At 44.3% G+C, this 24,330-nt stretch overlaps 1 protein-coding gene across 5 annotated transcripts in view; it reads right to left on the bottom strand.

Moving 5' to 3' along the window:
* Window positions 1-1,165: 1,165 nt before the first annotated feature.
* Window positions 1,166-24,330, bottom strand: part of rxrba (retinoid x receptor, beta a) — a 33,105-nt gene continuing 9,940 nt past the window's right edge. Inside the window, exons 7-14 of one of the 5 annotated variants that reach the window (XM_074614379.1) lie at window positions 23,485-23,505; window positions 19,899-20,059; window positions 19,557-19,686; window positions 18,315-18,447; window positions 12,833-12,868; window positions 9,983-10,074; window positions 8,941-9,046; window positions 1,166-7,471 (exon numbers count right to left, since the gene is read on the bottom strand). In XM_074614379.1, coding sequence (XP_074470480.1) covers window positions 7,324-7,471; window positions 8,941-9,046; window positions 9,983-10,074; window positions 12,833-12,868; window positions 18,315-18,447; window positions 19,557-19,686; window positions 19,899-20,059; window positions 23,485-23,505 — 827 coding nt within the window. In that variant the 3' untranslated portion in view covers window positions 1,166-7,323. Of the gene's footprint in view, window positions 7,472-8,940; window positions 9,047-9,982; window positions 10,075-12,832; window positions 12,869-14,794; window positions 15,347-18,314; window positions 18,448-19,556; window positions 19,687-19,898; window positions 20,060-23,484; window positions 23,506-24,330 lie in introns of those variants that run through there. The other 4 variants (XM_074614380.1, XM_074614381.1, XM_074614382.1 and 1 more) reach the window with 4 other exon arrangements.

Below are 24,330 nucleotides of genomic sequence, written 5' to 3' on the forward strand. Positions count from 1 at the left end.
ATATTTACCACTCCACTTCATTAGAGTGATGGAGCTAAGAACTATTCTAAACTTGGGCCTGCTCAGTGAAACACTAAAATAAAGAGGCCAAAGGACTCTGGGGGGGGGGGTGTACTGTATAACTAGGCCAACCACACATCAACCAAAGTGGAAATACATAATAATACTGCAAGTACTGCTCCGTCAATGTCTTCCAACGGTGGCTTCTACCATAAAACTGGAAGAAAATCATACAGGGGTATTTTAAAGGGTGAAATATTGAGGTATGAAAAGCTAAATTGCCAATGAACCGCTGCTTGATCTTTTTAAACACGACAATGTGGCATAAGGCGACAGCTTAATAAATGATACTGTACAAATATGAGCTGCCATTGGTGTGCATTTGTCATTACCGTACAGCATGCATGAACTAAAAACTGGCTTTAAAAATGACATAAAAATACGTTTGATAAAGTGATTCAAGTTCTTTTAGGGGCTTAAATTCTGTGCATCATCTCAGGCCTTGAATAGTGAGCTGAACTGTGCAGTGTAGCTCCTGTGGGGCAGGATGAAGAAGATACTCTGGACAGACTGAAGGAGGCAGCAGGAGAGAGGAGAGCCCCTAACTACACGGCCACACAGATACAAACTCATACCAGCATTCCTGTCTTTCTTTACATTTAAATATGTGTCTGAGGGGAATAGAGCCACCACCGGTGCAGGGGTGAAATTTACCTATAACATTTTTTTTTCTGCTGCTCCCTTATTGGCCAAGGTGCGTAAAGTAGTGGGGGGGGGGGGGGGGGGGGGCAGTGTGCAGGACAGTCTCTCCGCCCAGCAGCTCTAACTGAGGCGGAGCAGCGACAGGAGACACCACGGTTGCTGAAACTTAGACGAGGACAAGAGGTCAGTGCTCCCTCTAGAGTTTGAAAGACGGGAGTGCGGCGCAAGCGGTCAGCCGGGGCCCTGCGGTCCTGCTGGACTGAGGAGCTCGCCATCATTTCTCCAGGACACCAGTGGGAGCCAAGTTGTAATTCACGGACAGTGAGTGGGAGTTTTATGTGGAGCCTAAAGGAAATAAGTGCACTGTGTGTTTTAAGGCGTGTCTCACTACTGTAACTAAAAGTACTTTTCATTTACATGGTGCAAAGAGTTTTAAATAATAAATCAAAACACTTGACGTACAGTATTAAAACCTTTACTCGGACATGATACAACAAACAGAAACAAGATTCAGAATTAATGACTGAAAAAGGTATTCATATTTTTCATTTTCTTCTTCTTTCATTCCCCAAAGCACACAATAGTCAGCTCCATGTGTACGATGGAGCGGGATACAAACAGGACAAAGAACAGACACAAGAGAAAGAGAAAGAATAAGAGTGACAGGTTCCATTCTGATTCGACAGTTCTGGTATTTGTTTAATACTTTGTAATAAACAAAAGAAGAAGAGCATCGTTGGGAGAAGAGGGAGAAGAGGGAGACGGGAAACCAGACAAATAAAACAGTGTGATTTCTTTTGTTTTTTATGGTGAAGAGTAGACGATTAAGGAAGATTCTAGATCTACCGGAAAATAGTTTTTTTTTTCTTCTTGATCGACAAATCAACGCCCGATCTGAGTCCGTTACGTCCCTGCCCTTCTTCTCTTCCCTCCTTCTCTCTCTGACCTTCCCGCCACATTTCCTCCGACCTTAAACACGACAACAACCTCCTCCTCCTTCATATTCTGTTGATCCCTCCCATCAGGTTGATTCTGTGGAACCACATCCTGTCTACAATTAGAGTCACACGTTCTGAAGGTTTGGTTATTTTATTTCTGGTATTATCCAGCTACAGCCACACATGACTCTAACTCAGTAAACAGGCTGCACTAGACCTGAGGCCTGGACTACGAAGCAGGATTTGGGGTTAGCGAGGTGACCTCAGGGTTAACCCTCCAGGGTTTTCAGTCTCCATGGTAACTGATGCTGAACAGCTAACCTCCAGGTTCCAGATAAGAGATCAACTGGTATGAAAGCACCGCCTACTGACCGATCAGTAAATCAAGAAGTTTAAATCCTAATCCAGACTAAAAACAACACAGATCAAACTGAAATGCAGAAAGGACAGCTGGCTGTCGGCCTCAAGTCCGTTTCACACCGCCGGAGTCGGGGACGCAGCTGAGACGGCTGAAATACTCATACACGCCACATTTATGTCAAAGGTCGTAATGAAGTGTAGTCTATTCATCCATTATATTCTGAAAGCTTTTTATAATATCACAGCCCCGTCTAGACGACTAGATCTGACTTCTCAGGCCGTCAACTTAATAAATCTGTTACTTTACTTTACGCATTCACAAATCGCCATTTTTTTCTTTTGCCAGCTGTCCTTCCTGCTTCAACTGTAACTTTTAGTCTGGATTATGCTTTGAACTTCTTGGTATTTGTCTAATATTATAGTGTCTCTTGGTTTGTAAAATGTGCCGCTCTGCTGACAGCAGACTCGTCCGTGTTTCTGATTGGTCAGATGCTGCAAACACCGCTCCTTTCAAGTGAACGCGCTCACACCCAGACTGAGAAACCCTGGGTTGATTTACCGAGTTGATAACCAGCGTCGTAGGAGCGCTTAGCTGGATCTCGGTTGTTAGGGTTAGTGAAGCCAGATGACGAGAAGATACCCTGGGTATGTTGAACCAGCTTCGTAGTACAGGCCTCAACCAAACGAATGCATCTGAAGAAGAGCAGGACGAGGGCTATCCTTGTTTAATCATTCCTTATTTGCATTTCCCTGTATCTTGGAAACCAAAGCCGACGTTTTAAGGCCCAGGGGACCCTATATATAAAAAAAAAAAGCACCAATGCACAGCTAGAGCACCAAGAGGGGGTCTACTTCCCTCTCCAGTGACCAGTCCTCCCCTCTCCACACGAGCTGTCATTCCATTCCTATGAGGGCCCCTCTCTCTTTAGTATGCACTACACAGGGCCAAGGTTAGCGCACACTCTTTAGTGCGCTGCACAATAATACAACATACATGACAAACAAGCGCTGGGGACTGAGCGGCCCGGCATTTAAAAAACAGCCACATCCGCAAACAAGTTGGCAGTGATAAATAAACCAGTGAGGGTGTTGGGTTCAAGGCTGCATAGCACACACTGCCTCATTGATCAGAGTGGGATGGGCCTTGGCTCCAGGGGGGCCTGTGTCAATAGGTGAAAACCCCGCCCTGATATCTAGTCTATACACAATGATCAATTCTTCAGTCACAGCCTGCGATCCATTTAAAAAAAAAAAAAAAGCATATTTAATCAACGTTTCAATCAATGTTCAGAAAGAGAGTCATTTCAAAATGTAACAAAGATGGCGACAACAATACTGCTACACAGTCAAAAGGTCACAGCATGCGTCTGCCTTGAGTGCACACGGTTGCAATGACAAATGGGCGGTGCGGTGCGATCCGGCGGTCTCCCGATGGCGACCGCAGATCGCCGCTGCTCTGCCGTCAAGTAAAGTAAGCAAAGAGGGGACACGCGGCACGGATCCCTTCCTTACAGCTCTCCGGTGCTCCGATGTCCCCCGCCGAAAAGCTTCACATCCTTTTTCAAACAGTCCAAGAACCAGAGGATTATTTATATAGAAGTCCGTCCCGATGCAAAGCCCGGTCATCTTCAGCCCACGTGGGTGAGTGAATCAGCACTTTGTTAAGTTTAAAGTAAAGCAGTGGAGACGGGGCGAAGCGGAGGAAGGGGAGGAGGCCGTTGATAAAGCATCAGGTCAACACGCCACTTCATCGCCCCTCCGGCTCACGCTCCTTTTCCTCTGTGCATCCTTTGATTATTTTTCTCAACAAACCAATTTAACAGTGCTCAGCACATCACCGCCAAAGCTATAGAGTATCTGCCAGTCAAAAGGCGTAGCTGCAGACAGATTCGTTACACGTGTGCAGAAAAGCACATGTGGCCACACATAAAAAAATGAAACACTCAACCACCAGCTCTTTCTAAAACAGTCTGCTTGATCAGCACACAGAGCCTGCGCTGACTCTCTTAAACATGTGTATATCATCCTGTAAATGACCTACGCTCATAGCAAAATGTTAAGAAATATAGAAATGGCAAAACTTAAAAGGCATAGCTGATATATGGAGGGATGGGAAATCATTTCACTGCCAATTAATATGAACTGATGTAACAGACCGAGCTACAGTTTGCAGATGCCAGAAACACAATGCACATGACGACTGTTTACCACGATATACAAGTTGCATATTTTTGCTTTTTGATGAATCATCAACAAAGTTTGGCATTTCTTCAGTCCGCTGTGGATTTGACTTTGATTTTTTTTTACAACTAGTGGTTCCTCCAGCACTTGACTGATTGTGTAATCATCATTCCCATCTCCAGATATTAACACGACGCAGTAGCAGCAAGCTTAAACATTCAACAGAGGAATCCTGCAGAGACAGAGACAGAAGATGAGCACACATCCTGGAGTCAGCCTGATTCTCTGGGGGGTTGCACTCACAACCTTCATTCCACAGCCAAGGATAGCTATGCTCCAACCCAGATCACAATGTCCGGCGGCCACAAAATCCTTTTCGCTGCATCGTACTGCATCATATGCAGTACAAGAACTACACCTACAGTAAATGAGGCAGCACTGGTGCACGAGGGGGCTGACTTCTCTCTGCATGTAGGACATTAATGGACATCTGGAGATTACTTTGTGGGAGTTGGCCAAACACATGGAGAAAAACTGAAACAACACCAAACTCTAAAGGTCGGACCAACTTACTGACATGTTAAACAAAACCACCTGTCTTACAGGCCATCTAACTGTCAGCCTCCGAGTCCACATCAAATGGGATCCTCTGAGAAGTATTTGGACCGTCCGCAGGGCAGGAAGCTCATTGTTCACCAGCTCTACTTTCATTGCTACCACCGGCCTGACTGCTTTCTTCAATACAAAAGACACCGGCTGTCTGATAAACACGGATCAGACACAGCCCAATATGTACAAGCACTTAGCTGGTGTTTAGTTTCCTTAGTTGGGAGTCTGCAATGAAGTTCGGGGTCATAAAGTAACAATGAGTCTGTTTGCCTGTGTACTTGCATACTGTGTTTGCATTGATGTAAATGTGCAAGTCTTAAACTAAGAGACCATATTTAGCACCTGGTAGAGGACAGCTGTGCCTCGTCCCTGTAGAATGATACTGCAAGATGTACGTTTCTAATTGCTAACGTGGCGACTGATGAGGCAAAATAGACCTCAGGATGTCAACACTCTTTTTTAAATACTATCAAAAAAGGTAATAAATCTTTGTTTACCCCGGTGTTGCTCACCTTTGAGCGTGTGTAGAATTCATAGTTTACTGCATTTGACTTTTCACTGCAAAGCTCAGATTCGGTCGCCCAAAAATACTGCAATCGCAGTAAATGTCAAGCGCCGTCGTCGACGAAATTCAGCCAATCGATTACGGAGAACAACGGGGGAACGGAAGTTGGTGCAAAAGTAGCAGTGAGGTGTGGTTCGACCCTGGGCTCAATGTCATGGTGACGACCTTACACAGGAGGTTAAGTCTAATGTTGATTCAACAGCAAACAAAATAGAGATTTGAAAAGTGTTTTGTTGGAGCCACATAATTCACATTCACATGAGTGTGAACGGGCGTTTTGTTTCTGCACGAGGACTCCTGTGTTCTTCTCTTGTATTATTTACATCTACTGTACAAAAGTTGCAAGCACTGAGCCAATAAACACTGAATTTAAGTTTCCAAAGTTGCAGGTAGTAGGTGTAGGATTCCCATTATATAGCACTAACTCATTTCATTATTGCATTACAGTAACACGACACAGTAATTCAAACACCGGTGCATTGTTTACCAAATCATGTATTCATCTGTGAGCGGTGGGCTGCAAGAGTATCGCAGATGAGCCAGATTTGATATTGACTGATGACCGCGGGAAATGAAATGTTGCATTATTGCGACTGTCAAATCATTTCTCATCTCTGCTGCTGCTTTTTGTGTTGCACAAAAATCCAGCTTTTCGCACCTCGTTCTAACAGAGAGAACCGAGTGCAGCATCTTGAATACAAAGCAATGCCCCACATAACTCCAACAGAGGCTGACCAAACCTGGTTATCATCTGTACAGGAAGTAGCCAATTATTTAGCAAGTTCTATGACAAATCATCACGTCTGATTCGGCAATAATGAGAAAACCCTACACGTAGTACCTTCAAGGTCGTCTTAGGTGTCTGAGAATAGATGGTCACTTCTAGGAAACAGGAACATTTACACAGTTACAACTCACAAAAGTGCATAAATGACCACCAGCGACGGGAGAGAAAAGACAAAAACAACTACAATTTTTGTCTTGCACGAAGCTGTACTTCCTGTGAGACTCGAGCTGTTTAAAATAGAGAAAAAGGATGAAATCGAAACTAGAAAAAATAAAAGATTCAAGTCATTCTTCTTGTCTTACGAAGCCCCGCTGTGCGCATCAGGGTGGGAGGGACAAAGTCTGTCTGTTCAACAAAGTGCTCCCACTCCCCTTTCCTGGATTTCAATGCCTTGGAAAAAAAGCTCTCATTTCATGAGTACAGTACTTCAAAATAGAAACTCAAACAAGTTTCAGCATGAATATTCAAACAAAACAAAAAAGCATTTAATGTTTAAACATTTTTTTTACGAGATTGGATGAACTCACTGGCAGGGTGCGTCTGCCTGTCCATTATAGGACACCTCCTGACCAATAAGAAGTGAATTGGTTTGGTGATGGACAGTTGATTGAAATGCAACGCACCTGATTTGAAGCTAAAACCAAACATGAATAACTAACCGACTAGTGATGGATAGAATATAAAGAGGTGCCGCTAGCAGTGTAACTAACTAACTAACCCTAGTTCAAACAGGGGGAGTACACCAGTTACGCAGAAGCAAGAACCCACTGTGAGATGAAGATGTGAAACACGGAAGGCTAACTGTAAATTAAGACCTTTACTGTATATGTGTGATAAAAAAGGGGATATATTCTTTGAGTCGTAACCCCTCTGGTGGAAAACTGAGTATGGGAAAAGATGGTGTGTGTGAGTGTATTAGCATACTGTTCATTCAGAGCCGTGTTATCTGTGCATTAGTTATGTCAATTCATGTATGCAAGTTAAGATCTGCATGTGTAATGGAATATGTGTGTGTATGTTTGTGTGTGTATGTTTGTGTGTGTACAGGTGTGAGAGCCGGTGCATTAAAACCAGCAGGTGCTTAAGTGAGGCCCAACGAGAGGAGCTAACGACCCAACATGGGGTGATGTGTTGGTAATCCTGGTGTGCATCAGATCCTGACCGGACCCAACCTGGCTCCTCTAGGTGAGCTGGTGAGGCGCCTCTAGCATCTCCATCAGGAAGGTGTCGATGGGCGTGTCGCCGATCAGTTTAAAGAAGAACAGGTGCTCCAGGCACTTCAGACCGATGGAGCGCAGCGCTGGGAGCCGGAGGAGGAGCTTCGCAAACCTGGACGGCCGAGGGGAAGGATGAGAAGGAGAGTAGAGTGAGAACATTACCATCGATCCGTCACTCGTGTAAACTGAACATTCAGAACATGCATGAAGCATCTTTTTGGTAGATTTCTTTTGTCGAAGCTCTGGGAGGGAAACCACTGCATCATATCCAGCCTTCAACCAGCTGTTCTGTGCTACAGTGTGATGTTAAACCATTACCAAATCTCATGGTTAAAATGTTTCAACAGTGACACCTGCAGGGCGGAGGGGGGAGGGCAGCCTGTGTGTGAGAAGTGGTTGTGGGCATCATGGGGGGGTAGAGGAGGACAGCAGGTCCCCGTCCTCCCTTGAGGCGGGACCTTTTCCATCAATTCAATGCATTTCATTTTTTTCATGCTTGTCAGTGACTGGCCAGGATCCCGGTGTGGGCAACGGACTGCTGTACGGGCAGCAGTTTACAGACAGGCCTCTAGTGACACATTATAATACCTCCTGAGGCTGCAGTGATTCTTGTAAGTAGGGATGCACCGATACCGATACCAGTATCGGGTACCGGGTCCGATACGATACTGTGCTCATGTACTCGTACTCGCAAAACAGCTCCGATACCACTTTACGGCAGCGTGACGTTAACCTCTCGTCACCATCTTTCGGGTCCTATCACACGCGCTCACGCTCCACCTCCCCAACGGTGCGGGCGTTAGACTCCTTGGTCCGTGTTTCAGGACGGGTCGGGTAGGTTGCCGACATCGCCGCAGACCCCTGGCGCCTTTTACGTGGGCCAAGCCCCGCCCTGGTGGCACGACACGGTCGGTGCGCACTGAGGACAGTCCGCCCCGGTCGACAGACGCACCGGGACAAGGGGGGCCCTGTCCCTCCCCGGCAGGGAGAGAGGGCGCAGCGAGCACTTTGTCCCGGGAAGCACCTTCGCCCCGAGCCTTTCCAAGCCGACCTAGAGCCGCACCACCTCGTATGCGGGACTCCCCAGCCTTCCGTGTGTCGCTCACACCCTCCAGCTGGCTGTTAACGAGGGTCTTTTGGCACAGAGAAGTACTCGTATCGGTATATTGGCGAGTACCCAAATGTAAGGACGTGTACTCGGTCTGAAAAAAAGTGGCATCGGTGCATCCCTATATGTAAGCCGTTGTTTTACTGCTTCATTTTTCGTTTTACATAAGAAAGTAAAGATAAGTAACCTAGGCAACTAGTGTAGTAATAATAATAATAATAATCATCATTTACATAACTTAAGCGCTTTCCAGATTAAAAAATCTGAATAAAACATTCTGAAAATGTAATTAGGAATATGAGAGCACAGAGAGTATATCAAGCAGCTCTGAGCTCATACACACAATGGAGGTACAAAATAAGAGAAATAAAATAACATGACACTGTGGGTTGGTTTTCCTCATTTCTTTGAGTCACCAGCTGCCTCTGAACCTCACGTCTTACTTTTCAGTATGTCTGTGTGTTACAGCTCACCTGCCCTGCTGATCGGGGTATTTCTGTTTGCAGTAAGACTCCAGAGATGCGTACACCCGCTCCCTCAGGAGCTCCACCTCACTGGGGTTGGACAAACCCTTAGCATCTTCAGAGGAGAACAGAGAACATGTACATCATCTCTATATGGGAATGACACACATTTTTACAGGTTTCCCCCATTTCTAAATGACTTTCTAATTTTCCAGACTTGAATTTGTCCACATTCATCTGGTGTCCTTCGTGATATTGTCCTCGTGATTCTCAACCTCCCACCCGTCTATATCAGTGGCGGCCGGCCAATAGAGGGCCACGGGGCCTGGCCCCACCCACCTTGAGCCACCAAAAAAAAAAAAAATAAATTATAAAATTATTAATTCTAAAAATTCTAAAAATTCTAAAAATTGTCAATATGTGTGTTTTTGACCTATGGAATATACCCGTAATATTTGTAAAATAGGATAACTGCGCCAAATATCTGCTTTCCTCCTTGAACTCTCTGCTAGTGCACCTCTCAGCTGCTCTGCTGCACGTGCACTTTCTGGGGCCAAATGGATTTGGCCCAAGGAAGGCGGGTCTAATAAGCAGTACAGCCAATCACTGATTAAAGATATATGATTACAAGCATGAATGACATACAATTCATCCAATCAGCGCCGTAAAAAAGACTTCCGGGAGGGCCAAACTGATTTGGCCCATGGTGTGCGCGCGCACGTTCACGTGTGTCTCTCTCTGTTCTCGTCAGGGCTCATGTCAGTTCTCGCGTGATCTTGTCTTCTCGTCTCTCGCTTCTCTCCACTTCTCTTCTCTCACAGCCCATTTCCTTTATAAATGATCTGTCGTATGTTATATTAACATACTGAATTGTATGAATAAGATGTCCTTATGTCAGTGTTGGAATAAATGATAAAAATGTAACTGCAAAGTAGTAATGCGTTTTTGATACCTTTTTTTGCATTGAATCGTACTAGGATGTTTGTTGAAATTGATTGGCCCTACCCAAAAAAAAATCCACCAGCCGCCACTGGTCTATATATATATATACCTGGGTTGAAGAGGATAATGGCTCGAAGGCAGCCGAGCTCCGTCTTGTCCATTTGCATGTCTCTCATCTTGCTTACAAGCTCTGTCAAAACCCTGCAGAGATGAGATGAGAGGGGAGCAGAGTTGCAGGAGGGGGATATACCAGTTGGAGACAATGCCAGATTAAGGAAGAGAGAGGAGGGAAAGAACGAGAGAAGAAAAGATATGGAAAAGAGAGTGAAGAAGGCAATAAAAACAAGAGGAAAGGGAGAGAATGAGAGAGTAAGAACAACAGAGAGGGACCAGACTCCAGAATCACACTTATGTATGGTCACTTCTCAATGTCTAAGCTACTTACTACTACTACTACTACTGCTGCTTATGGCATGGCTGGACTGCTGGTTCTGCAGGGACTTTTTGGAAACATTTAATGCCTTGTTTAATATAATTCAAGGGATTCCAGACGTTTAGGGTGGGCCACAGGTTTGGTCAAAATCCTCAATATTAAAACTGCCGACTGTATCCACAAGCATCTCTGACGAGTCGTTTTCTACCTGAGATGTAAAGTGTTGATGCAAGAATGAAGAAAGAGCCAGAGCGAGGGAGAGATCAGGAATTTGGATGCTGTACTTTAAAATACTTTAAATGCCATTCAGTCATTCTTAAAATGCTTCACAACTTGAAACCTAAAAGTAAAGTAAGATAAGCCCTGTTATTCAAGATCAATGCATGCAACCGCTAGAAACAAACACTTTACCTGGCAAAAAATAGAATAAAACAAACGTATCCATACATTTTGAATCAAACGAGTTGTCATGCTTCATCCCGTATGTGTAACGTAATAATACATAGAATGTCAGTTTGGACTTAAAGAGGCTTGTTATAACTGCTGCTGCTCTTCTGCCTGCAATATGACTTGGATGAAAGAGGACAGAGACTGTGCAGACCAGCGAGTGAGGGGACAGAAGGGATGGCCATGAGAGACAGTTTATTTGCCACAATAGAGTGCATTGTGAAATCTAGGTTTATTCTACACACCCAGCACAATGAAGACATGTCATGAAGAGGGCCAATGCCACCTCCAAAAGGCTCAAAGGCAAGTCAGAGCATCTAAACACACTCTGACCCGACTGTGTAAAACAGCGTCCTGCACGGGAGTAATACAGTATTTTGTCCACCTATTAATGCCCTGGGAAAGCTAGCCCACACATTTTGATTTGCTCATTATGGTCTGGCAAGGCTCAACAATCATTTGTTTTTGGTAAGAACTGGAAGAGGCTTCGTCAAAGGGTATAAGATAGAAAGTATTCTGCAGGCGATTGGACGAGGCTACCGAATACGGTGCTGAATTCATATTCAAAATACAGAACTGCTCTTTGTCATCATCATCTAACCCTTAACACTAAAGTTCACTGAGAGATCTGTCAAACAATTCTCAGTGGATGTTGAAATATATATATATACACTGATCAGCCATAACATTCAGACCACCAACAGGTGAAGTGACTAACATGGATTATCTGGTTACCATGGCACCTAGCAGTGGGGGGGATATTAGACAGCAAGTGAACATTTTGAACTTAGAACTTCGTGTTGGAAGCAGAAGAAATGTGCCAGCGTGAGGATGTGAGCGACTTTGACAAGGGCCAGACCGGGTCAGAGCATCTCCAGAACTGCAGCTCTTCTGGGATGTTCCCGGTCTGCAGTGGTCAGGACTAGGGATGCTCGTTTTTTAAAATGTTCTTATCTGATAACCGACCCTCGTTAACCGATTATTAACCGTTAACCGACAAGACTTGCGCCTCGCATGCAGCGATTTGTGCCTCACTCCAGCTGCAGGAGCACAACAGATATTCTTTGACGGGAGTCTCCAGTTCACCGCCCGGGGGCGTTAACTTAGCAGCTACGGTGCTGCGTTCAACTCCTCCGCTCCGCTCGAGCGAGCTGGAGAGACCGGAGCCGACCTCCTGTATCCTGCAACTCCGGCTCCGCCTCTTAAGGTGGGCTGTTAAGGTGGACCAGCTTTTCTCCTTAAAGTGACGAGCCGCTCCAACATTTCTTTTAACCGTTTTAACCGATAGCGTTAATCGGTTAAAATGCTTAATGCCGGTTAACGGTTAAACAATTAATTATTAACATCACTAGTCAGGACCTACCAAAAGTGGTCTAAGGAAGGCTCATTGATGCACGTGGGGAGCGAAGGCTGGCCCGTGTTGTCCGATCCAATAGAAGAGCTACTGGAGTTCAAACTGCTGAAAGGGTAAATGCTGGTTCCGACAGAAAGGTGTCAGAACACACAGTGAGGAGCAGGTTGTTGCGTATGGGGCTGCGTAGCCGCAGACCGGTCAGGGTGCCCTGTGCAGACCAAAGCGCCTACAACAGACACGTGAACATCAGAACTGGACCACGGAGCGATGGAAGAAGGTGGCCCGGTCTGATGAATCACGTTTTCTTTTATATCTTGTGGATGGTGACGAGTTGGAGGTGTTGACTCGGCCTCCAAATTCTCCAGATCTCGATCCGATGGAGCATCTGTGGGATGTTCTGGACAAACGAGTCCGATCCACGGAGGCCCCACCTCACAACTTATACAGGACTTAAAGGATCTGCTGCTGATGGCTTGGTGCCAGATACCACAGCAGACCTTCAGAGGTCTAGTGGAGTCCATGCCTCCACGGGTCAGGGCTGTTTTGGCGGACCTACTCAATAATAGGCAGGGGGTCATAATGTTATGGCTGATCGGTGTAAATATTTTGTCTGACTTCTGCAAAGCTGCGGAAAAAGCCTAAAAGCATCAACTTTTAGCTTTGGTTTCTGTGTTTGTTTCAAGAGGAGGGGTTTAAGAAAAGTGTTTGTGTAGTGGCGTAATTACCTGTCAAATATGGCCCCAACCTCGGCATTGTGCGCCCTGTGTATTCAATCACAATGTGTTATTACAATGTCATTACACAGGTACATTGTTAAAGCCCTTCAGCTGTACAGATAGTCAGTGCTTACATACGATTTCATATGATCTGTAGCGGTACAAACTACTTTCTGATACTTTTGAAACTGTTTGTAAAATAGCATGCATGAGGATCGGTCACAGTTTTTCGTGTCTGGACTCAAAGTTTGATTTGTCTTGCACCTGCACCCAAACATTGATATTGCTAAATGTGAAACCTCTGATTAACATTTCATCAGTTTTATGACATCATAAGCTGTAGTCTTACACCAGCTATATTCACATGTATTAAAATAAGCAGAAAGGAGGTTATGATAAATCTTATGAGCCAGCAGAAAACCATTAGTACACATGAAACTGTTCGGAAGTGAAGAACGATGAACCTTTAATAGGTGTTCCTCACTAAAGTAATACATGATGAAAAGTAACTCAAAGTCCAGCTGGTTTGGATTCATCAAATTCCAGTTTTGTTTGCTACAGCCAGGGCAGCAATTTCACTGGCGGCCATCGTGGCCCCTCTGTCTGGCCTTAATGAATTATTATCGGGCAACATCAAGTGAAACGCTGCGCACATAACCAGTGGTGGGTTTGATTTAGAGTCTGGTATGAACTGCTGGAAAACCGGGCTACTTATGACGATAGTTGACACCATGCGCAGCCTCGGCCGCCGGAGCCGATCGGGGCCGTTGAAGTTTATCTCGGCCACTCTGGACAGCAGGGCTGGGACGATATTATCGCGATACTTGTGTGCCTAATCGATATGTATTGAGATTTTTAAGTATTGCGATTCTACAAGTATTGCAAAACAATATTACGATTTATTGCGATTTTTGTTAACTTCTTTTAAAACTAGACCACGGGGGAAAGCTGAATCATTCACTTCTAGGGACTTTAACTTCGGTGAATATAATCCAATCAATCTTATTTCCATAGATGTATTTTGTATATTCAGTTCCCTTTGTCAACACCTTATTTTGAAAACCGGACGTAGTCCCACGTGTCTACTTCCTCTAACTTCTCCAAGGTGGTCTCTAGCTCTCCCGTCAGCTCCGTTCTCTTTATCCATCCATGGTCAGCTCCATCGGGGCCGTTTCAATGCAGAGAACACAAATGTCAGTATCTGGGTGCTCTACAGTCGTAGCGTCGGCCCGTTTGACCACGGAGGCTCGACCCCAACGTTACCGCCATACGATAACGTTTCCTGTCCGTGACAGAGTTAGCATGCAGATCTATTTTTGACGGAGTTGCGCGATGCACCTTCTCCTTCTAAGATAGATATTAACCCTTAAGTTAAGTTAAGCCTTGCCGCCCTGGCCTTTGTGCCAACACCACACGTCGAGTGGCCTTGCCCCTATAATGATGAAATTCCAGGCCCGGCTACAGCAAACATATATATATAATATATATAACAGACTGTATCTGCCCTGTTAATCGTCCTGTGTTCTTCTTTAATAAAAACAAATTCAAATACTTTAATCAAGAACTAAAAGGGAGACATTTATATCTATTTGTTGGTTTCATAATGGCGCCTCCTAGTTGTGCATTAATTTGTCCGTTCCAGTATCCGTCTACGTACAGTGGATAGCGACCTTATTTCAATACAGTCAATCAAATCTTGCATGGAGCAGTAAAGTCAGAAATGATCAACAACCCACATTAGCTTTCCTGCTAAAGTCTCCTTCTTCTTCCTTTCAATTAGGGATGTCACGAAACCACAAATCTAGTAGTCGATACGAATTTCCACGATTCTCGTACCAAATTTGATACCACGGTAAAAAAAACATGTGTCTATATCTATCCTCAGATTGCAAGCAAGAGTTTAAATTCACTGACAAGGTGACATTTCACTGGGTAAAGGCTGCCAGAAGTGGCACCAAGTCATTGTTTTGCAAGTCACAAGTAAGACTCAAGTCTGTGACTCAAGTCCCAACTCAGGTCTTGAGTCCTGAACAGGCCATATGCGCTCTTCACCAAATATAACGTCATTTTAACAGCAGAGTAACTGGATCCAACTGGTGCTCAGTAGCGTAACATTAGTAAAGTTCTTCATGGTTTTCTCCTGAAACTTTATTGGATGCTGTTGGATTGGTTCAAACAAAGTGGATCTGGGTAGTCCCAATAACCCAATAACATTCACCGGAAATACAGAGTCCAGAGTTCAATATAAAAAACAAAACAGCACTTTTCAGAGATTTAGCAACAAAAGATAGAAGTGAATCATCTTCTCAAACAAATCAATAGAGGATCTCTGATCAGTTTGTTCAGTTCAGTTTTTCCCCCCACGAGTGAATCCTCTTCTCGAACATAGAGGATCTGTGCATCTCTGGATCTCGCTGCTGCACGGCGCTGTCGTGTGTGTGAGCAGAGGACAGAAGAAGCCGCATGTGGCGCTTGGCGGGTGTTCCTTTCGGACCCTGCAGGCATCGTACGGTACCGTCGGTACTGTAGGAAACGAGTACCGTCACGTTTTAAGAATTTTGGCATCGACTTGGTACCGAAGTATTGGTTCTCGTGACATCCCTACTTTCAATAATGAAAAACCATTAGTTCTGACTACAAAAAGGAAAACTAAATGACTGATCTCACTTGGTCTATAAGCAAGTTTCACTTAACTGAGGCTACTGTGTGAAACGGCTCAAAGTGCAAAATACAGCATTTAACAAAACAAATGAACACACAAACCAACAAAACAGAATCACAGAAATCAACAACGTTCAGAAGACACAAGAAAAGAAAAGAGAGGTGCATACCATCTTTGTCATTCTAATCGACTGCTACAACGCCACTCAAATAAAAAGAGACAAAAGGGCGAGGTGTGCTCGGCTTTTTCTGAGTGCATCTGTTGCACGTTGCCCCCCCCCGTCCCAGAATGACAAAGGTGACAGGTACCTACCCTTTCCATGTATGTTGAGTTTTCTGAAATTTTGTGTTCTCTTTTGTCAATTTATGATATGAATTTTTTCTTCTGTTGTGTGGTTGCGTTTTCTGCAAAAGCTGCTTTTTAAAAAATATGTTTGTTGTTTTGTTGCTGCACTTCAGGGCCTACCAAATAACACGTTTATCTCAAGTAATACACTACAAAGAAATGACATTCTGATATTATATTATTCACATCCTCTTTGATCAAATGATTCAGTAGCTTCAAACAGATGCCGATGCAAAGCTGAAACAAAAGGCTGCTGCTAGAAGAGAGCAGTGAGCTATGAGACAATTAATAAGTACCAGAAGAAAATCATTCAGCTGTTTTGCAATAAGCCCGCTTAGCTTTCTGTAAACATGAATGGATTTCTGGGCAATCCTTTATAACAATGCAATGACTGTGTAATTAACAGTGAATTGACAGGTTGTGATGTAGTTGGGGGTTTTACATGAAAGTCATCGTGATTTGGAGTGTGGCAGGTGATGACATAATGAACAGAAGAAGAATTCAAATTCATCTTTAACTTTGTTTATTGTGTGTTTTGTCTCTTTATTAGTCAAATTAATTACACTTAAAATACAAATGTAGGTAGATGGAGAGAAGCTGTAACCATTCTATATGTATGTGTGTATATACACTCACAGACCACTTTATTAGGCACACCTGTTCAATTGCTTGTTAACACAAATAGCTAATCAGCCAATCACATGGCAGCAACTCAATGCATTACGTCATCTAGACGTGGTGAAGACGACTTGCTGAAGTTCAAACCGAGCATCAGAATGGGGAAGAAAGGGGATTTAAGTGACTTTGAACGTGGCATGGTTGTTGGTGCCAGACGGGCTGGTCTGAGTATTAAACTGCTGATCTACTGGGATTTTCACGCACAACCATCTCTAGGGTTTACAGAGAATGGTCCCAACAAGAGAACATATCCAGTGAGCGGGGGTTGTGTGGACGGAAATGCCTTGTTGATGTCAGAGGTCAGAGGAGAATGGGCAGAGTGGTTGGAGATGATAGAAAGGCAACAGTAACTCAAATAACCACTCGTTACAACCAAGGTATGCAGAATACCATCTCTGAACGCACAACACGTCCAACCTTGAAGCAGATGAAGACCACCCGTACTAGAAAGGTGTACCTAATAAATGGTTCGGTGAGTGTATATACACAGTATATGAAGTTTACTGTCAGTGAGAGCAAGACACACGGCAGGTCTGAGCCACGAAGACGCCACTCCACACCCCCGTCTGCTCAGCTGCAGTGCGCCCTCTGCCAGTGCTGAGAGTATCGTAACCATAGCGACGGACTACATTTCCCATCATTCCTGCCTAGTCATGAGTGCTGGACTGAGTAGTTTGTTAAGTTTGCTGTTACTTTCTGTTTGTGTTTGTAATTGAATGTGTTTGTTCAGAACATGGGAGTTTATTTTTATGTTGGTAGCTGCTTAATAGAATATAATTAAATGGGCGGACTGATAACTCGGTTGGGCTCTATTTAAGAGGCGCAGTTTTATCGTCTATGCCGGTATACAAGAATAAAAGCGGTAACTTCCTTCTAACTCCGCACCGACTCAAATGAAGCAAATATATCGATTCAGGCGTTACATTTTTTTTTACAAAATCATAACAAATAAAATCCTGATACATAGATGAATTGATTTTTTCCCCCACCCCTAACATAAAGACCGGCAGTGAATGCCTTTTGCCTACTAATTACAGATGATGACCACGGTCAGTGAAGATGTAATTATTTTAACAAGTCTTTATGTCAATATGAGATCATAAAACAATTATTCCTTGGTCAGCAGAAAAGAAAATGTAACACCAAAATATATACCCACGGCCTCTACAACGTCCTGCACAATAATGTGATGTAATTATTATTAACATTAATGTATTTTAAGGGACGGTCTGATTATATATTCACGTGTTAGTATTGTACAGCCATTATCTGGTTATCATATAACAGGTGCTCTGCCACTGACTGACTGCGTGTGTGCGCGCATGCATGTCTCTGGGTAAGCATTAGTCACCAGCCTCCCTGGCATGCGCTGTCCCCCTATAGGCAGTACTACAGAAGCACAGTCTCTCAGCCAATCACAGCCAACGCAGAACACAGCAGCTGCAGCCAACCAAAGGTGAGGACACAGTATCCTAAACTCTTACCCCAGTCACTAATTCATGTAGATAAATAAAGTGTTCTTTCTTTCTACCTCTAGCTCTCTGGACTGATGTGGATTCACCAGGTGAATTCAAGAGGGCACTGTGGATTTGACCTGGCGTCTCAGGGTCCATCTATTTTAGGCTAAAAGTAGGCGGTCCTAATACTATGTAGGAGCGGATCTTTTCTAAGTGTAGTAGAAAGGAATGCTGGCATGTCCTCTCCAGTTGGGTCACCCACCTGAACTTCTGAATGCTGGGGGGAGTCACTGATGTGGTAAGTCTGTCAGAGTGATACTGTTTGTGCATGTATGTATCTGTGTATTACCTGTCAAAGATGGCTCCGACACCGGCACTGTGAGCGCTGTTCCTGTGGACATGCAGGCCGGTGGCCAATAGAATCCCGTCCTTCACGGAGATGGAGCGATGGGAGAACGATGCGATCAGGAGTTCATTCCAGCCTGTTGAAGAGTCAGTGTCTCAATATTTCTAGGAGGGATGCACTGATACAAGTACAAGTACTTACATTTGGGTACTCGCCGATACCTAGTACCGATACGAGTACTTCTCTGTGCCAAAAGACCCTCGTTAACAGCCAGCTGGAGGGTGTGAGCAACACACGGCAGGCTGGGGAGTCCCGCATACGAGGCGGTGCGCCGCGATCGGCTCTAGGTCGGCTTGGAAAGGCTCGGGGCGAAGGTGCTTCCCGGGGCCGTGGACAAAGTGTCACCGGGGCGGTACTTAGTCCTTAGTGTCCCCAACCGCGTCGTGCCCCCAGGGCGGGGCTCGGCCCATGTAAAAAGCGCCAGGGGTCTGTGGCGTTGTCGGCAACCCACTCGACCCGTCTTGAAACACAAACCAAGGAGTCTAACGCCAGCGCGCGAGTCAGAGGGTGCAATCAAAACCCCGTGGCATAATGAAAGGGAGGGCTGGCGCGCGCCGGCTGAGGTGAGATCCCAGCCCCGCGGGGTCGGACACACCGTCGGGGAGGTGGAGCGTGAGCACGTGCGATAGGACCCGAAAGATGCTGACGAGAGGTTAACGTCACGCTGCCGTAAAGTGGTATCGGAGCCGTTGTATCAGAGCCGTTTTGCGAGTACGAGTACATGAGCACAGTATCGGACCCGATACCTGATACTGGTATCGGGTATCAGTGCATCCCTAATTTCTAGTGAATTAAAAGTCCGTTGTGATGTTTTACATTTCCTAATACCTAATTCTTGATTCTTGAGGTGTTTAAAACTATACTTTGTGGTGTAAAAGAAATTGAATTTGCGTCTCATGTCTAGCAGTGTCTAATGTTTTGTGCACCAAAATGAACATACATAACAGAGACCAGATGCTGTATTGGGAGTTTTATGATGGTGTTACAGTAGAATATGATGGAGCAGCACTAAACCGTGATCCGATCACTGAGGACGCATGTTAATAGCAGGTCTGAACAGGGTCAAAGAAGGCCCAGGGTCGATATATGGGGACAAGGCAGTGGCCATAACTAAGAACTGTAGGAGACAACCTCTCAGCAGAATCACTACTATCATTCATTAAACCTTCTGGAGGTCACACTTACCTGCACGTAGTAGGATGACCTGGTCGTCCAGGGCCAGCTCAGAGAAGTGAGGGATCCTCTTAGCCCACTCCACCAGGGTGAAGAGCTGCTTGTCTGCTGCCTGACAGATGTTGGTGACTGGATCGTTGGGCTGAAGAAAGCAGATTTAGAGATTGGTAACTATTTCATCAAACAACTTAACAAAGAGACACCGTATTATTCAAACCAAATACACCTGCAGTCTTTGAACAAATAAAAGCATGATTATATACTTGAATAAAGTAAAAATAAACATCTATAAGCTGACAATCATCTCATGTAGCATGTTCCATAAGGGAACACAGTTTGTGGTTGACTACTCACAGAGCTGCCATCTGAACTCCCATCTGCATGAAGCTCTGTCTTCTGCTCCACGGCCACCTCCGCTTCTAAAATCTTCTCCACTGGCATCTCCTCGTTCACCGCACTGGTCGACTCCACCTCGCCCTCTCGTTCCTTGTTCCTCTGCCGTTCGTCTTGGACAGCTGCAGGACGGGGGGGATTGGGGTGGACAGAGAAGAGCACAGAAGAAAACAATGAAGGTCAAGAAAGGGGAGGATGAGAGAAAAGAGTATAGGAAGAGCAGAAAGGAGAAAATGTGTGTGGGAAGGATGGGTGAAAGGAGGTTCATATGAAACGGAGAAGCAGGAAAGGTGCAAGAGCAAAGGTAATGGACGAGGATAGAGAAGCAAAGGGCTTGGGCAGGCAGAACATAGGACATAATTAAAGACAAGGGCACAGCAAAAGAATGAGAGCGAAAGGTAGTGGAAGAGGGAATGACGAGTGGGAAGGATAAAGTGAGAGATTGGAGATTAACAGAAAATGTGTTGACAATGAAGAGGAGGAATGAGGGAGAAAGATTGATGCAGGAAGTGGTCGGAATACAAAAAGAACAGGGAAAAGTAAAAGAGCAAAATTAACAAAATGTGCAAAACAGGGGAAAAGAAAAGAGACAGATATGACGTACAATTCATGATAATCTCAAAAGTCTCTCATTCTGTCTTTCACACTTCTCTCAGGCCCTCTACCGAGGCAGACATGGACCATATAAGACATTATTATTATTAACTAATTGTTTCAAAGCAACAGCATTGAGAGAATTACAATGAATTGGAACATTGGTAATCTGAAAGTCGTCGTTTTGCCCAGATTCACTTTCAGGAAATGATTATTTTTTTTCTCAAAACAAATGAAGGTTTCTCCTAATAACCTTACCCCGATTAAGTAAACAAAGTTTCTTGTTTTCATGAAGTTCAAGAAATCAGGTTACTGCAGAAAAGGCAGCAGCTATCAGGTTGAAGTGAACGTCAATCCAATGAATACAACTCCCTTCCCCCCCTTCGTGAGGTTCTATAGAAGCTGTCCTGTAACCACATATGGATGGAGTGTTTGATCCTCCTCAGATGAACAGTAGGGGACCAAATATAACTGGACAAGTCATCATATTTAATATTTTGCAAGCAAACGCACACATCAGTAGACAGAGACTGAGGTTATGTGTTGGTGGGTGAAGAACATCCCACCGTTAGGTTGTTTTGGTTGTATGTTTAGGATCACGTCTCGCTCTACTGCTCTGAAAGTGGGATGTGAATAACAAAAATAATGCTAAGGCCCTGTTCAGACCTGGTATTAACATAGATCCTGATGGTACGTGTCCATCCGGGCGTTTTTTAACGCTGCTTCCCATCATTGGACGCTTGGTGGGCTGCCACTAGACACTAGGCTCCTGATTGGACGAACGCTTTCCCTCCGTGGGCTGCTGCTCCCAGCTTTCAAACCGGAACCAACGTGGCGGCTCGTTTGGAAACTGTCTTCTCTTCTATCACGAAAATAGTTCACCGAAATGTGTTTCTGAAAACATCTGAGCCGAGAAATAATCCACGCAGCTGAATCTGTCTTTATTTTGTTTCAACAACGTTTAGTTTAACAGATTCTCGGGAGTTTGGAGAGGCGGCGAGTCGTGTCGGACGCCCGTGGTTTGCACAAAGTAGACTAGACCTCAACTTTATGCAAATGAGGAACGGCCGTCGTGACGCTCCGTGTCTCGAATCGCGCCGCCACGCTACCAGAATGCATTGCACGGCTGCTTACATAGACAATGAATGGGAAGCGTGGAAAGGACGGAGCCTGTGGACACGTACCATCAGTGATCGGATCACAAGTGGACAGCTTTAAGTACAGGTGTGAACGCACATTGAGGACGCATTGAGAGCGGATCTTTCAGACCACATTCAGAGGTGGTCTGGGACACATTTTTATATCAGTGTGTACGCCAATGCGTCCTGGCCACATTAAGAACCGCCTACTCAACTGACGTCCTTCTGAGATCCGCGGGATCACCGCGCCCCTCAGGTGAATATACAGGCAGACGGGAGCGCTTGTCTGCCTCACGGCACGGAAACGGCTTCTGTGCTCTACTGTATTCTAAATATATCTTATCTATACTATCAGACGAGGCAAAGGAAGTGCATTATTATCATATTGTCGGACATGTGTTGGTGTTTTTCTTCCGATGCTTAGCACGAAGCTGACACCTGCCCGCCCTCATCCCCGTCTCTCTGAAGCTCTGTACTCTGCTGTTGTCTGGCAAAGGCAGCGGTGGCAGCGGTGCCGTCGGCACGGAGGTCAACAATCTTTTATTTTGATGTTAATACAATGTACTCAAATTCACAAATCTGTAGGATATTACTACTGACGTTCATGTTAATATCACGTCACAACGTCTGCTGTATCAGCCGTGTGTTTACTACGTGTGAAGTGAGATGGGATCACAAGTGGTCACTGGAGACGCGTTCTAATGCCAGGTGTGAACAGACATACTTAGAGCTGTCCACTTGTGATCGGATCACTCATGTTAATGCCAGGTCTGAACGGGGCCTGAAGAGTCCTACCCTGTTCACCAAATACAAATGTGAACACCTGAAGAGCTCCAAGCTGATTAGTTGTGAAATACAACAGAGAATGTTAATGTCAAAATACATATTATAAATGACCCTGTATTAACCAACAGTCTCATGAAATCCACATTTTATCAGAGAGGTTTGTAAATTAATTTGTTAGGTTTATTGTTTTGGTCATTTCTTGAATAGCAGCAATTTGAGCAGAAGCAGTAATTGTAAGTGATGTAAAGCATCGTTTCATTTATGATTCAAATACACTATTATCCTGGGTTGTGCTGCGGAAACCACACATCGATTGTTTAAAGCCTTTGTTAAGAAAAAAACAACCATATTTTGTATTTTTTGATGAATTAATTATGAATTATTAACGCGTCTGTCAACAGATTAAAGAAGTTGGTTTAAGTTTGAATCCTATTGTGCACTTAATGTCAAGCAAAGCATTTTAATCTACTTACTATCACCATCAATCTGCATCGGTCACTGTGTCTGTATTTAATACAGAAAAAGAAAAGGCGTGCCGGTGGCCACACATTTTGAGAGTTGGGTTTGTGAAGGAAAAGCTGCCGCATAGTGGAAGCCAAGATTGCTTAAAAAGCTCTGGGTGGGAAATTAAGTGAACATCTATCCTTCCTCTACAAGCATCAAAGTATAAATCCATGTTCCTGCTCTGTGGCTGACTGTAGGAACTGTGACCTTAGTGGGCAGCACCAGGTGGGAATAAGCAACCAGTAGCATCACATTAAAGTAGGATGATGGTTAAACGGAGTGTGCTGACTCAGCAAACTTTCCCTGGATCTATAAACGTTTAAAAAAAAAACATGGGGAAGTGCTTCAAGGCTGGCACCGGTCCACCTCTGAGCACTGGCAACCAACTATGGAACAAAAAAACATTCTAAACTAGCTCCTTCTCAGAGATATAGATATAGAGATGCAATGTCATATCTCTCTGTGCTTCTCGCTCACTCATACAGACACAGGCACACACACCCCTCCCTCCCTCTTCTCCTTACATCTGTCGTTCATCTTGGCCACTACAGAAGGAGGGAGGGGGGGGAGAGAGAGAACGAGAGGAAACAAAAAAGAGGAAGAGAGGGGGAAAGGGGGTTAGTGTTTACAAGGCTTACCCACCCCCATCTCCCTCTCTACCACTCTGTACTCGTTCTTTCTATCCCCTGTTGTACAGACATCACTGAAGCTCTCTTGGTTCAAATGCACAAGAAAAAAATATCAACATTGATACTTTAATTTAATGATGACTAGGATTCATAGATTAGGTTTACAGTAAGATCTCATTTAAGGTTATGGGTGAGGTTAAGAAGTTAGGCTCAGGATTTGCAGGTTGAGGCGGTGAAGTATCCGCCACAGGAAGCCTTGATCATCTGTGTTAACTTACACGCCTACAGTGATCATTATAACAACAGTGACCACACATCTCAGCAACGGATCAAACATGAACTGAGTTAGGACAAAACTGCAATAGAAGTAGCATCTTAATGTGTAGGGATGCACCGATACGGACTCAAATAGCTGGATCGTATATCGTTTGACACTGTGGCCGATCTAGTAAATTGAATTCTACGTTTATATACTATAAACATTACACTGCAATTTTTAATTCCTGTTTAAGTTTTGACCATTTGTTTTGCTGCATTAAAAAGATTTACAGATGAAATGTTATTCATGTTGATGATGAGTTGTTGGTGTACGATTTATTATTTTAAAAATATATAACAATTCACTAAATTTACATTATCTATGTATTTATTTGTTACATTTTGTTTTACAAAGTTAGGAAAGCGATGTTTAAGTCAAGCCTGATGTTGGCTTACACATACAAAAAATGATCCCAGTCACTT

This window comes from Sebastes fasciatus, chromosome 17 (genome assembly GCF_043250625.1).
Source record: "Sebastes fasciatus isolate fSebFas1 chromosome 17, fSebFas1.pri, whole genome shotgun sequence".
Taxonomy (NCBI): Eukaryota; Metazoa; Chordata; class Actinopteri; order Perciformes; family Sebastidae; genus Sebastes; species Sebastes fasciatus.